Source organism: Trametes versicolor (genome assembly GCF_000271585.1).
Source record: "Trametes versicolor FP-101664 SS1 unplaced genomic scaffold TRAVEscaffold_4, whole genome shotgun sequence".
NCBI classification, from domain to species: domain Eukaryota; kingdom Fungi; phylum Basidiomycota; class Agaricomycetes; order Polyporales; family Polyporaceae; genus Trametes; species Trametes versicolor.
Genome location: NW_007360324.1, coordinates 2,678,097 through 2,691,538, shown reverse-complemented (window position 1 = coordinate 2,691,538; position 13,442 = coordinate 2,678,097). Strand labels below are relative to the sequence as shown.

The 13,442-nt window shown below is 58.1% G+C and overlaps 7 protein-coding genes across 7 annotated transcripts; 4 read left to right on the top strand and 3 right to left on the bottom strand.

The window, feature by feature from the left end:
- Positions 1-6: 6 nt before the first annotated feature.
- TRAVEDRAFT_165970 (MIF4G-domain-containing protein) lies at positions 7-2,920 on the top strand. Its single transcript, XM_008038835.1, has 7 exons — positions 7-80; positions 135-753; positions 807-1,203; positions 1,257-1,400; positions 1,453-1,601; positions 1,661-2,146; positions 2,203-2,920. The coding sequence occupies exons 1-7, from the start codon at positions 19-21 to the stop codon at positions 2,806-2,808; spliced, it is 2,463 nt and encodes an 820-aa protein (XP_008037026.1). The 5' UTR covers positions 7-18; the 3' UTR covers positions 2,809-2,920.
- A 72-nt stretch (positions 2,921-2,992) lies between these two features.
- Positions 2,993-4,905, top strand: TRAVEDRAFT_146573 (uncharacterized protein). The gene is made up of 2 exons (XM_008038834.1): positions 2,993-3,823; positions 3,880-4,905. The coding sequence occupies exons 1-2, from the start codon at positions 3,006-3,008 to the stop codon at positions 4,781-4,783; spliced, it is 1,722 nt and encodes a 573-aa protein (XP_008037025.1). The 5' UTR covers positions 2,993-3,005; the 3' UTR covers positions 4,784-4,905.
- Positions 4,906-5,124: 219 nt separating this feature from the next.
- On the top strand, positions 5,125-6,614 carry TRAVEDRAFT_71139 (uncharacterized protein). The gene is made up of 3 exons (XM_008038833.1): positions 5,125-5,674; positions 5,738-5,875; positions 5,935-6,614. Exons 1-3 carry the CDS (start codon positions 5,177-5,179, stop codon positions 6,415-6,417), a joined length of 1,119 nt encoding a protein of 372 aa, XP_008037024.1. The 5' UTR covers positions 5,125-5,176; the 3' UTR covers positions 6,418-6,614.
- A 257-nt stretch (positions 6,615-6,871) lies between these two features.
- Positions 6,872-7,938, bottom strand: TRAVEDRAFT_36458 (GTPase; the record flags this gene model as incomplete). Its single annotated transcript, XM_008038029.1, has 8 exons — positions 6,872-7,002; positions 7,055-7,135; positions 7,194-7,387; positions 7,450-7,483; positions 7,552-7,674; positions 7,739-7,743; positions 7,806-7,840; positions 7,903-7,938. 8 exons carry the CDS (start codon positions 7,936-7,938, stop codon positions 6,872-6,874), a joined length of 639 nt encoding a protein of 212 aa, XP_008036220.1.
- A 1,094-nt stretch (positions 7,939-9,032) lies between these two features.
- Positions 9,033-10,819, bottom strand: TRAVEDRAFT_146571 (CC42_CANAL CELL division control protein 42). The gene is made up of 6 exons (XM_008038832.1): positions 10,622-10,819; positions 10,355-10,447; positions 10,226-10,282; positions 10,095-10,167; positions 9,702-10,036; positions 9,033-9,627 (listed from the first exon to the last, which is right to left on the bottom strand). Exons 2-6 carry the CDS (start codon positions 10,400-10,402, stop codon positions 9,565-9,567), a joined length of 576 nt encoding a protein of 191 aa, XP_008037023.1. The 5' UTR covers positions 10,403-10,447; positions 10,622-10,819; the 3' UTR covers positions 9,033-9,564.
- A 526-nt stretch (positions 10,820-11,345) lies between these two features.
- TRAVEDRAFT_36456 (DUF1077-domain-containing protein) lies at positions 11,346-12,066 on the top strand (the record flags this gene model as incomplete). The annotated part of the gene is made up of 5 exons (XM_008038028.1): positions 11,346-11,371; positions 11,424-11,472; positions 11,529-11,757; positions 11,809-11,990; positions 12,043-12,066. 5 exons carry the CDS (start codon positions 11,346-11,348, stop codon positions 12,064-12,066), a joined length of 510 nt encoding a protein of 169 aa, XP_008036219.1.
- A 111-nt stretch (positions 12,067-12,177) lies between these two features.
- Positions 12,178-13,148, bottom strand: TRAVEDRAFT_46128 (thioredoxin-like protein; the record flags this gene model as incomplete). Its single annotated transcript, XM_008038173.1, has 4 exons — positions 12,178-12,395; positions 12,457-12,659; positions 12,715-13,065; positions 13,117-13,148. 4 exons carry the CDS (start codon positions 13,146-13,148, stop codon positions 12,178-12,180), a joined length of 804 nt encoding a protein of 267 aa, XP_008036364.1.
- Between the last annotated feature and the right edge of the window lie 294 nt (positions 13,149-13,442).

Sequence of the window (13,442 nt, the reverse complement as noted above, 5' to 3'; positions counted from 1 at the left end):
TCTTGAACACTGACCACGATGGCGACTGCTGAAACCATGATGCCCACTTCGCCCTCGGATGGCCTGTCGAAGCGAAAGAGGTACGTTTGCAATGATACAGAAAGCTTGTCCGTTGGGTGTTAATTGTGGTCCAGATCGGACTCTCTTGAAGTTTCGGAGCAGCCACCGTCAAGTCGGCGAAGGTCCCTCTCGCCTCCGTCAAGCCGCCTTGTCGAGGTGCCGAAGGTTGTCGACGTTGACCCCGCCCGTCGCGCGGAACGCGAGCGACAGCTAGCAGCCCGCATAGCTGAGAAGGAGCTGGAGAAGCTGGAGAAGGAGAAAGACGGGAAGAAGGAGCCAGCGTTTGACGCACAGGCCGAATTCGCAAAACTCACCAGCACGCGTTCTGGAGGCGTGTACATGCCCCCAGCGCGGCTGCGGGCGATGCAGGAGGCGGCGTCGAAGGACAAGGCGAGTGCAGAATACCAGCGGATCTCGTGGGACGCGCTGCGCAAGTCCATTACCGGTATTGTCAACCGAGTCAACGTCGCGAACATCAAACACGTCGTCCCGGAGCTATTTCAAGAAAACCTCATTCGTGGCCGTGGCCTCTTCGCCCGCAGCGTCATGAAAGCCCAGTCTGCCAGTTTGCCGTTCACCCCGGTCTTCGCGGCTCTGGTGGCAATCATCAATACCAAGTTGCCCCAGGTCGGAGAGCTGGTCTTGACAAGGCTAATCAGCCAGTTCCGGCGCGCCTTCAAGCGCAATGACAAAGTCCGTCTGTAATGGCCATATCTCTTCAAACTCATCCTGACACGCCTCTTCAGATCATCTGCCATTCTACTACCACGTTCATTGCCCACCTCGTCAATCAGGCCGTGGCCCACGAAATCATCGCCTTGCAAATCCTTGTACTCCTTCTGGAGCGCCCGACGGATGACTCAATCGAGATTGCTGTCGGTTTCATGCGAGAAGTTGGCGCTTTCCTCGCCGAGAACTCACCAAAAGCAAACGCGACGGTGTATGAGCGCTTCCGTGCTGTCCTGAACGAGGGCTCCATCAGCCACCGAGTGCAGTACATGATCGAAGTGCTCATGCAGGTGCGCAAGGACAAGTACAAGGACAACCCCATCATTCCGGAAGGCTTGGACCTTGTCGAGGAGGACGAGCAAATCACCCATCAAATCCAGCTGGAGGAGGAGCTGCAAGTTCAGGAGGGACTCAGTAAGCCGTCGTTGCACGCTTGACCATATTCAATTCGCTCACTTTATACCTAGACATCTTCAAGTTCGACGCGACTTTCCTTGAGAACGAGGAGAGGTACAAGCAGATCAAAGCGGAGATTCTGGGCGAAGGTTCATCTGATGAGGACGAATCGGGGTCTGAGGAGTCGTCAGACGAGGAGGAAGAGGATGAGGAAGGTATGTGGAACCGTACGTCACGACGCTATAACGTTACTGACTCGAAACACAGCTGCGGAAGAGAAGCAAGGCATCGAGGACAGGACACAAACCAATCTCATTAACCTCCGTCGTATCATTTACCTCACAATCATGAACGCGCTCAACTATGAAGAGGCGGTACACAAGCTCCTCAAAGTGCAGATCAAGGAGGGTCAAGAGGTATGATAAGTGTGCTCTTTCGTAGAGATACGTTGGTGCTGACTATCATTTGCGTGTAGATCGAGCTCTGCAAGATGATCATCGAGTGTTGCTCGCAAGAACGCTCTTACTCGACCTTCTATGGTCTGATTGGAGAGCGTTTCTGCAGGATAAACCGCATCTGGTTCGACTGCTTCGAGCAGGCGTTCCGCGAGTACTACGAGACAATCCACCGATACGAGACGAACCGGCTGCGGAATATTGCGCGTTTCTTCGGCCATCTCATCGCCACGGACGCGGTCTCCTGGAACGTACTCGACTGTATCAAGTTGACTGAAGACGACACGACGTCCAGTTCCCGTATCTTCATCAAGATTATGTTCAACGAGGTTACGGAGAGCATGGGCCTCAAGACGGTCGCGGAACGCTTCAAGGACCCCGAAGTCAAGATGTCGTGCCGCAGCATGTTCCCGATGGACAACCCGAAGGACACTCGCTTCGCGATCAACTACTTCACTTCCATCAACCTGGGTGCCATCACCGAGGAGATGCGTGAGCATTTGAAGGTATGTCCGTGTCTATGCTGTCTTGTCGGAACTTCATCCTAACATGTGTTTCTCAGAACGCTCCCCGCATCATCATGGAACAGCGTCGCGCTATGCTCGAGGCTGAATCGTCGTCATCGGACTCAGACTCGTCCGACTCGGATTCTGACTCCTCGGACTCGGACTCATCGTCCGCGTCGGATTCCTCCGACGACTCTCGTCGATCGCGACACCGTCGACGCTCGCCTTCGCCGCGCAGGAAGGAGATCAAGCCTGCCCGCAGCGACTCGCGCACTCCTCCCCGCCGCGATCGTCGGGGTTCACCCTCGCCCCCTCCGCGGTACCGCGAGAAGTCCCGGGATCGCGAACGCGACCGATATGCGTCTCGCAAGGACTCTCCTCCGCGCCGTCGCGATTCCCCTCGTCGCCGCGAGCCCTCTCCAGATCGTCGCGCTCGTGATCGCGAATACGCCAAGGACCGCCCGCGCGTGCGTTCCCCTCCCCTCTCCCCGTCGCCCCCGCCTCGCTCTCGTCTCGAACGCCGGTCTCGTTCGCGTTCGTACTCCCCCCCGCGCCGAGGAAAAGAGACGAGACGCGATGATTCGCGTGACAGGGATCTTGAGAGACCGAGAGACGATCGCAGACGTCGTTCGGTATCGAGGGAAAGGTATAGCAGGCGATGAGTGTGTGCTTTAGGAGGCTGAATGGAAGGTCTCCTTGCTCTCGTTCATTCTACTTTGTATTCCGTGTTCCGTGTTGCGATATTTCATGTATGCTATATTGATATGGGTCGCCAAGCATATTTCGACGGTGGAGTGCTCAGACCTTATTTTGCGTGTACCGTGCGCCCAAATTCTCCCTCCTCCCCCCATCTGCCTCAATGTCAGCAACAGAGACTAGCACACATCCCGAGGCCTTCGTGTTGCTGCACATCCCCGAAGTCGTACTCCATAGCGCAGGCGCCACCGAGCAGGGAACGCTCGCACTGGAGTGCGTCGCTCTCGCTCCTAACAACGACGACAAAACTGCGCCGCTCGCTGCATCGCTCTCCGCCGACGACCGTTCGCTCTACCTCGTGCTCCGTCTGAACTCGCTCGAGCTCCCGCTTGACCCGACGCGGTCGATCTCCGTGCATGTAGCCAACGATGGCGCACGGACGTACACCTTCCAGGCTACCGATGTATCGCCAGTTGAGGGACCTACCCCGGTATACCTAACTGTCCCCATCCCATCCAGGCCAGATTCCCACCGCGCGGAGACTATCGAGGCCTTCGATCACATCCTGGCGCAGTACGCGGAGGTCGAAGGCTTCCCCCCGAGCCCTGTCTCCCCGGCTCAGCGCGACGGGGCGGCATCATCCTCATCTCAGGTGCAGGCGCCAGGAAAGGAGGACATGCGGGGGAAGCTGGTGCTCATGGACGAGGAGAGCGGCGAGGTCGTTGGTGAGCTCCCGCATCGCGTACATATGAAGGAGGACCCTGCTCTCGCGCGTGCGGAAAAGGGCAAGGACGGTGCGCCTGCGCCCGTATTGCTCGAGCTACCTCCCGACGTATACGATGCGTACACTGGCCAGGGCGCGAGCGTGCTGCCGTACCACACGACCCCTCAGTCGGACGTCGAGGAGGCGCGGGAGATATTCGTACAGGCGATCCCGCCTGAAGACCAGGACTGGATGACGAAATCCGCGACGATCATCAGGTAAGTTATTGCTCGTTGCGCATATACAGGGCGAGGACTGAACGGGCCCGGCGCAGTCAAGCGATCACCTCGTCCACGTCGATGCTGCTAAGCGGCCTGACGAGCGCGGCGAGTTACTACATCAACCACTCCACACCCTCGCCCCATGCTTCTGGTTCGCAAACTCCTGGTAGCGGACCGCCCCCTCCTCCCCCGCGCGCACTGCTGCTTCTGTCGCACCCGCGCACCCACTCGGCACTCTCAAGCGCGTATGCGGTCAGCGGGCAGGCCGTGCGGGTCAGTCAGAAGACGGTCAGCGTGGTGGAGAGCATGATCCGCCACGCCGTTGGCGGAAAAGACAAGGCGAAGGCCGCGCCGACGCTGAGGAGGCCGCAGCCTCCTACGACGTCGACCGTCCCTCCCTCCGCCTCGCCGAATCCTACGCCAGCCATGTCGTCTCTGAGTCTGTCGGAGCCGCCTCCGCCATACCCCGGTACACAGGACGGGAAGCCACCGTTGCCGCCACGGCACGGACCTCCGCCGCCTCTTCCACCGCGGTCCCCACTCCCAGCGGGCGAGAAGTCCGCTTCGTCCGCTTCCGTCCCGACCGCTCCTAGTGCAACACCTGCCGGCGGCCCGCCCCCACGCCCGCTCAGGAAGCACGAGAAGCTCGTACTGTCCGCAAATCTGTTGCTCGCGACCGTGGACGACTCGGTGAAGCGTGCGGTGGATGTCGGCAGCACGCAGCTGACGGCGGTCATGGGGCACAAGTACGGGGAGGGCGCGGGGCGGACGACACACCTGGCCACGCACACCGCGCGGAACGTGACGCTGGTGTACATCGATATGCGCGGCTTTGCGCGGCGGGCGTTGATCAAGAAGGCCGGCAAGGAGTGGATCAAAGCCAGGGTTGGGGGTCGGAGGCAGCAGGCGCAGATGGACGGCGTCGTCGTGGATCGGCCGGCGGTGGATGAGAAGTAATGGACGAACGACGATCATCAGGATCGGAATGGACTAAGCTGGACCGTGTACCTCATACAAATGTACCACCCAACATGCACACGACAAGTATTGGAAAGTGGGAGAATTTTCCTGCAGAGTCTTTCTTTACCCTCAAACGTGACCTAAGCTCACTCAGCAGGTATTCGTCCTCGTCGGTTTCTAACGAAAACTTGAACTTCGCAAGAGCATGCATTCCACTCATACGAACCACAACACCTGCCATATCGGGGCCAGCATCGCGGTGTCACCATCTACGCGAGGCAAGGGATCCGCCGAGTGTGCCACTCGCTGCATTCTACCTCCTACCTCCACGATCGACAAAGGAATAGCAGCTACTACTCGACCAACGGTACTAGCCGCCGCACTCCCGCCATGTCGTGGACTTGGTATTCACCCTTGAAGGAGGAGGCGTGGGACGGCGTGATCGCGCCCATGCCCCGCGACCCGGACTACTGCCCGTACCCCTACCCGCCGTCGTGGAAGCGGTCGCGCACGGTGTGCCAGCAGGAGGCCGACATGTTCGCGGACCCGGAGAGCCACTGGATGTACCTCGTCACGCGGCTCGGCGGATTCATGCCGCACCAGAACAACCGCGTCTGGCAGGCGATCACCTACGGGATCGCGCTGAAGCAGGCGGAGGCGCGCAAGGCGCTCGAGGACGAGGCGCTCGCGCGCCCGACGCCCCCCGTGCCGGGCGGGGTCGACGACGTCGCCGCGAGCGACATCGTGTTCATGACCGCGGACGGGCGCTGCGGCCTGCCGATGAAGATGCTGCTCACGGGGCGGCGCGCGCTGGAGCGCGGGATGCGGGGCCCGAAGGTGCGCTGCTTCGAGAACTGGCCGAACGACACGGAGTGGGTCCGCATCCAGGTGGGTTGCTGCGTCCGCCGTGCTGGCGCGGTATGCGTGTGCTGACGGGCAGATGTGCCGCAGTGGCCGGCGTACCCTGACCACGAGCCCACGCGCCATATCGTCGTCAGCAAGCGCATGCGTTCGGAGCGGCCGAGGAGACCCGTCACACGGCTCGAGCTCGTCGTAGCCCTCGCGGGCGTGATCACGCAGTACTACGCGGTGCGTCGTCGCCCCGTCGCGGGACTTGGAGCGTATACTGACGCTGCTGCGATGCCCAGGAGGTCACCAAGCTCGAGCCTACGCCTGCGTTTGCACACCTTGCGCTTGGACCCGCGGAGGGGTGCATCTCGCTCTACGAGCTCCGGTTGATGTACCTCCGCCCCGCCCCCGATGGCGTGTTCGATATGGTGCTCGAGCTGGACACCGAGGACGAGAGCGCTCCGCCCCCTGCTGCCGAGGGCTCTTCCGTCAAGGACGCGTCGACATCCGAGGAGCCAGAGGACAAACCTCGCTCCCTAAGGTCACAATCCCCCATCGACTCGAAGAAGAACATCAAGCCTAAATTGGCCCGACACTTAATTGCCCCCGCCCCCCGCATCTACAACAAGTACGGCCGACACACCGTGCCGTCCATCTTATGGGATAGTGAACTGGAGGGGACATTCGATCTGCCATCAGGCTCATTCAACTTACGCCCGCCGGCACGGGATCCCTTGGAGGCGAGGATCGGCTTGCCAATAAAGAGTAATATCGTCTTTTGAGCCTTTTTCAGGCTATACCACGACTATAGCACGTGGGGGCTTCCGCACCTTCCCTGCCGTGTATGAATCTCGTGCATACATGTAAAGTCCTTGATCCCCATCTTTCTCATACTGGCCGGATGCATCTTAGCTACGCGCCCTCGCAGCACTGTACAGTACCATCTCATCAGACCATTTTGTTGTACGCTGCCCCGAATGCCATGATCTCCTTGAACGATTATCACTTCGTCGCGCCTGCCCTGCTCAGTCGGATCACTTACACGAATGCACTGTCCTGCCATGAACAAGTCCCGATGAATGGAGAGGTGGGGGTACGTGCGCGACGAGAGAATGCAGAAAGGAAAACAGAAATCATTACAACACAGGCACATATGTAGACGTATGCACGTAGGAGAAAGCCCAACCGTCCTATCCCTCTTCCACCGATCCCCGACAACCGCGACTCGCCCAAAATCTAACAGCACTTTCCTCCAGCGTTGGCGGGCGTGTCCACGCTGTGGCTTACAGTGATCGTGTCGCCGGACGTGGGCTTGATGGGGTCATCGGACTGCTCGAGCGACTTGCTTGATACGATGCGGTAGATGTCTACGCAAACGTTGAGATATGCTGTGAAATTGCCAGGGCAGAGCAAACCTACCGGTAAGGATGGTCTGGAACGCAGACTCGACGTTCGATGCGTCCAGCGCAGACGTCTCGATGAACGACAGACCGTTCTCCGCTAAGCGCTCGCTCTCAGTACCTCCATTCCCCAAAAGCAGGTCACACGTCAGACGCACCCGCAAATGCCTTCGCCTCCTCTGTGGGGACCGCACGCAGATGCTTCAAATCGCTCTTGTTCCCCACGAGCATGATGACGATGTTCGAGTCGGCGTGGTCGCGGAGCTCCTTGAGCCACCGCGTCACATTGACGTAAGTCGCGTGCTTCGAGATGTCGTAGACGAGCAGTGCGCCGACTGCGCCGCGGTAGTACCTGCCCAATCGACACCGTTTAATGACTTTCAAGAGGAATGCAGGACGATGGGGGCAGCTTACGCAGCGGTGATGGCGCGGTACCGTTCCTGACCAGCTGCAGACCGGGGGGTTAGGACTCGCGCGGAAGATGGGGCAATCGGCGACGCGCGATAGGAGACGTACCAGTATCCCAGATTTGCGCCTTCAGAGTCTTGCCATCGACGTTGATTGACCGTGTAGCGAACTCGACGCCGATAGTGGACTTCGTCTCCAGGTTGAACTCGTTGCGCGTGAACCGCGAGAGCACTGTAGCAGGACTAGAGTAAGGCGCGACTCGTCCCATCAATGGCTCCTCTTGGCGGATACGCACGGTTACTACACAAAAGCACACATCGCGGTGAGTGTGGGGGCTCTTCAGGACAGGGGGATGCACGTACGATTTCCCGACGCCAGAGTCTCCGATGAGGACGACCTATCCGCGGAAAACGGAGGGCAATCAATGGCTGTTCCATCCCTCGCGCCCGCTGGACGCACCTTGAACAAGTAGTCGAAGTTGCTTCCCTCAGCCATGTCGAATGGTTAGATCGAGGTCGTGAAGAGCGTGAGCGTAAAAGCGGGCTGGAAGAGGGGGGAGAACGAGCAGTCGGCCGGGGAGTGGTTGGTATGAAGGCGGCGTGGCGGCGGTGCGAGGCGGCGTGTAGCTGGCGGAGTTGGAAATTCGTTCTAGCGGTTCCCGAACGCAGCGACCACGGCTCTTGCACTCTCTTCTCGTCTTTGCCTCCTCCCGCCGGTGTCTGCGAGTACGATACCTGTTTCATCATGCGCTGGCTGATCCATGGCGTCGTGTATCGCCCGCTCGCAGACTGGAGCACTGGCGCGAAGCTATGAGACTCCCCAAGCTGCGGCTATGATCATCCCTGGCCTGATGCACGTCCTCGAATCTATCACCTTCTGATCGTCCGTGCGCAACTGGCTTGGGTCGTATATTTCGTTCCATCGTCCAACTCCTGAGATACGGACTTTACGGTGCGGGCAGACTCCTGTGCTCACAGGATGGCGTCGGAGCGGCACTCTCGGTCCGCCCAACCTGGTCACACAACCTCCTGTGCTCGACCCAGAGGATATATAGCTGCGAAACGACAAATGAGCGTAGAACTCCCCGCTAGTTTGACATATCAGGACCACAGCTTTGCACAGAACTCTGCTGTACGATGTCCATTCCTCACACCAAACGCGTTTGCCAAATCATCAAGGCACGTTCCGCACCATCCTGAGCCTCGTTAGACCTATCTGGCTTAGAATCTGCACCGGAACACAGCTCAAACCCGAGGCAGAGGCCGAGTACAGGGCGATTCACGCAAACGTCTGGCCGGGCGTGCTCGCCGCCCTCGCGCGGCACCACATCGCGGACTACTCGATCCACTACTACGCGCCCCTGCGCCTGCTCATCGCGAACTTCAAGTACACCGGGTCAGACTACGACGAGGACATGCGCGGGATCGCCGCTGATCCGGAGACGCAGCGCTGGTGGAAGGTCACGGACGGGATGCAGGAGAGTGTGGTCGAGGGCGCGACGGGCAGCGGAGGCGACATCCCGTGGTGGCAGGTATGTTCGGTGCCGCTCGACCCAGGCTCATTCACATGATGATACCTCGGCTGCAACGGGCAGGAATTGGAGGAGGTATTCCGGTTCGAAGGAGGTTCGGCGTAGTAGACAAACGACGCTTGGTAGTGCTCCGTGCTGGGGTGAATCGACGTGCTTCAGCAAACACGAATGAGGCTCGAAGTTGGGATGCGGGACCCCTTCTAGCGCACGGGTATTAGATCCCCCCATGTACCCAATTCCAGACAATATGAACTACAGACATTGAAATAAGACAGAAGAAAACGAACGGGCTCGGAGCAAGCCGCTCAGACGTCGCGCGCGCTCGCACAAAGCCCAAGCACAAGGGTGTAGGTAGTGGCGGTGAACGAGCTCGGGAACTAGAGGCGGGAAGGGAGGGATGCGCGCGATGTGTATTTATGTGGCGGTCACGGTAGATGGGAGGCGGGAGCGTAAGAAAGATATATCATCATGGAGGGGCAAAGGGTCGTAATTTGAAGTGAAGAACGTTGGTCGGTCGTGAAAAAAGGATGACGACGCGCCCCCAGAGCGACGCAAGCGGGCATCGCCGGTAGCTTCCATCCCAGAGTACACTAGAGGATGATGCACTTGTTCTTCTTCTTGACGACAGGTGGCTCGAGCGCAGCCACGATCGCCTAAGTAATATATTGAGCATATGCCATCGCATGCTGAAAGAGGGAGGAGGGGGATCGTCGTTCACAAAACTCACCTCGTCGAACACGTTCTTCAGGCCCTTCTGCGTCAGCGCAGAGCACTCCACGTACTTCACCGCTCCCAACTCCCGGGCGAGCCGCTCACCCTGATCAGGCGTGACCGGCCGTTGTTTCTGCCTCGCGAGCTTCTCCAGAACCTGAGGGTCGTCCCGAAGATCGATTTGGGTGCCGACAATAAGGCACGGGACACCGGGGCAGTGATGGCGCACTTCCGGGAACCACTTCTCCTTTACGTTCTCGAACGATGCAGGGGACGTCACACTGAAGCAGACAAGGAAGACGTCCGTCTGGGGGTATGATAGTGGACGCAGACGATCGTAATCCTCCTGACCTGTGAGCGCAGACCGTTCAGCACGGACTGTGAGCACGTCAGGCTGCAGCGCGTTTACCTGCAGTGTCGAACAGTCCGAGGGTGTAGGGGTCGTCACCGATCATAACCGTGACAGCATAGTTGTCGAACACCTATGCGCAGTGACGGATTAAACTACGCACAAGACAGTGCAAAGCATAAATCACGCACGGTCGGGACATATTCGCTGGGGAACTTGTTGGTCGTGTACGAGATCAACAGACACGTCTACAGCACAGATCGCAAAGAGGGCGCTCCCGTTGAGTGCTGTAGTGAGCAAGTGAGTAGAAGACGACGCACCTTGCCGACCGCACCATCTCCTACAACAACACACTTGATCGTTTGCATGGCTCTCCGGGAGGTTGAGGTCTATGGAATCGAAAGAGAGTCGAACTGGATGAGGAGGGGAGCGTAAGCCAGCCGTTTGGTGTGGCCAAAGATGGCCTGTGCAGTCCATGCGACGCGGCCACGCAGCGCCCGCGTGTCACGTCTTGACGTAGTGTGCACCCATGTGCCACGCCCGAGGCAGCATGGAAGCCATATAGGATATTTCCTGTGGAAGCTCACCTTGCTTATACAGTGCCGTGAAGGGGCGAAGCGAGGACTTGCAGTGTTGGCGATACTTTGATCTATATCGCACCGAAATGAAGCGCTGCGCGAAAAGACAAGACCGAACAACGCGAGAGGATCAGGGGCAGTTCGAGCAGAGTCTCGGGGTTTGAGGATGGCGAGGACGACGGCGAGCGGGCGGACTGGACTGCCAACTATGTGCTCCCGGATGAGTTGGACTTGACGACCGGTTCACAGCATTTCTAGAAGGCCTGCCCTGAACTCATCACAAACTCTAATGTCCGAGACTATAGGGGCATTAGATAAAGTTGCTAACGAGATAAGCATTCATTTACTTTGGCCGACATCACTGTGCTTCTTTTGATTAACTGTGCACTTGACTCTGCAGGACTCTGCACGCACTCTTCATGCACTAGTCGTTGGTCAGCTCAGACGACTTAGCTTTTGATTGGCATAGCGTAGACTGGCTGCTGCGCAACCTATCTAAGTCAAGTGAATGCCCTGACATTGCATGGTTTTGAATTGTGCACGTTACTTATATGGAAAGATCTACCCAAACCGAGGGGTGTCCGCAGGTCGGAACGCGGCTCAGCGCGTCTTTCGGGCTCCCACCGCCAGCTCCGGAGTCCCACCGCGAGGTCATTCGAGTCCGCCACGCGTGTCTTCCCATCTACCACCTCGTCCTTGTTAATCCGCCAAGTATACCAGTCGTTAGGCCAGGATGTCAACTGCATTAGATGTGTCCAAGTGCGTAACGCCATAATAGGACGCTATTCGTACTTGACAACAACTTCTACAGGTGGAAGCACCTACCCCCTCCTCCAGGGTTTGCAAACTCTGTGTCTTCCGTCAGTCCATTCAGTGTAGTTGAAGCGACCGTGTGCCTAATTGCGCGCCTTGTCAGCATTCTAAGACATCTAGCAAATCCGCTTCAGAGGCGCGCCCTGCGACGGCGTCATACGAAGAACTGAAGGCTAAGCGGGCATGGGACTTCGCAGTCGCGCCAGCCAAATCTCTCCCCATGCAAGCCTTCATGCTGTATATGTCCGGAGGCGGCGTCCAGATCTTCAGCATGGGCATCGTATTCATGCTTCTCTCGAGTCCGTTCAAGAACCTCGCGTCGATCAACAGCGGTGCGTCGTCTTCAGACTCATGAAGTCCGGAGTTGTAATGCTCGAGTCTAGCGTTCGCACCATTCGCACCTGCATCTTCGTCACCAAAGGCCTTCAGCACTCTTTCATTACAGAAGGTCGCATATATCCTCTGCAATCTCCTAACCCTCGCACTGGGCCTCTGGAAATGCCGTTCTATGGGACTGCTACCTACGGGTACGGGAGACTGGCTGGCCTTCGAGACTCGAGGACAGGTATGCGCGTACACACATCTACATCTTGATGAAGCTAATGAATCCATCTAAGCCTCCAGAGATATTGTTGGTCTGATATCCTGGCAGCGCCGCCGTTTGTTGTCACATTGCGCCTACGCTCGGTATACCACATACATTCTGTACGATATCCTACATCTCGAGTGGTTTACTTCTGCGCTTCCAGTGCTCACAGGTCAAACTCGAAGTCCGAATCCGAGTCCTCCTTCTGTCTCAGGTTCTTCGGTGCCTTCGCGTTTGTGCTCGTGGCTGCGGACTGCATGTGCGACGATGGGTCATCGTCCTCTTCCTCCAGGTCGGAGGCGTCGTCGTCGCTATCCCGCTCCGAGGGTGGTAACCTCTGCTGCGGAATGATCCCACCGGCGAGGATGAGCACGGCTTCCAGCTCTGTTGTCAGTACGCGCAGCAGTCAACATACAGTCCTGCGAGCACCTGGGCAGTCACTCACCCTCAATCTTGCGCTCCCTGTCGGCGCCCCAAGCTACAAACTGGTTGAGCACCTCTCCCTTCCGGTAAATGATGAACATGGGCAGCCGGGCGTCGGGAAGGTTGGGGATGCACTTGTCGCCGACAATCGAGACGAACTTCGTGTGTGGGTGCCTCTGCGCGAGGATTCGTACGAATTCCGCAGCACGATTGCTATGCGGGATCCTTCATGTGTGCGAAATGAGCATCCGGACGTGAGAAGGATCTCATATGTACTCACCCGTCCTTGTAAAGGAAGACCACTACACCCGTTCCTCTCTGCTGTTCGTCGCCCTCCTCGTTCACTTGACTCGCGTCGGTGATCTCCCGTGTGTAGTCTTCTCGCGAGATGGGGTACACCCTCCCAAAACGCGCCTGCTCCATCTTGCGTGTCTCCTGTAATTTCCTCCGTCTCATGACTTCGAGGATCCGCTCCGTCTCATCGTCAGGGGCCTCCGCGGCCAGTTCGCGCAGCTGCGCGGCGGTGTAGTGAGCATACTTCTCGTCGAGCGTCGGCGCGGGAGAAGGCGAAGGTGTGCGCGGGGTCGGCGGAAGTGCAGGCAGAATGCCGTGTTTCCGGAGCGCCTCGTTGCTGGTCTGAAGAGTTTACATCGGCCGACATTGCATAAGATGTCCTGCTCACAACTCGGTGTCTTCGCTCGCGTTGATAGCCATAGCAGGGACAAGGAGAGAGGAACGAATATGCAGCAGCACTGCGGCCGCGGCCCTGAGGACAGACGACGGATCAATTAGGTTTGCGGCGTCTAATTCGAGTCGATAGTGGCTTAGATACTATTCGTTAACTTGCGTAAAGAGTCTTGTAATCTCCCTTAATCTACTGAAACCCCGCGTAAGCTTTTTGTAGTGACTGCACCGCTTAAAGTTTGGCATCGTCCCCAACGTCGAACCGCGACTATCTCGAGGCTCGGCTCGTCGTTGGCGACATCCACCTCCATCCACCACAATGAA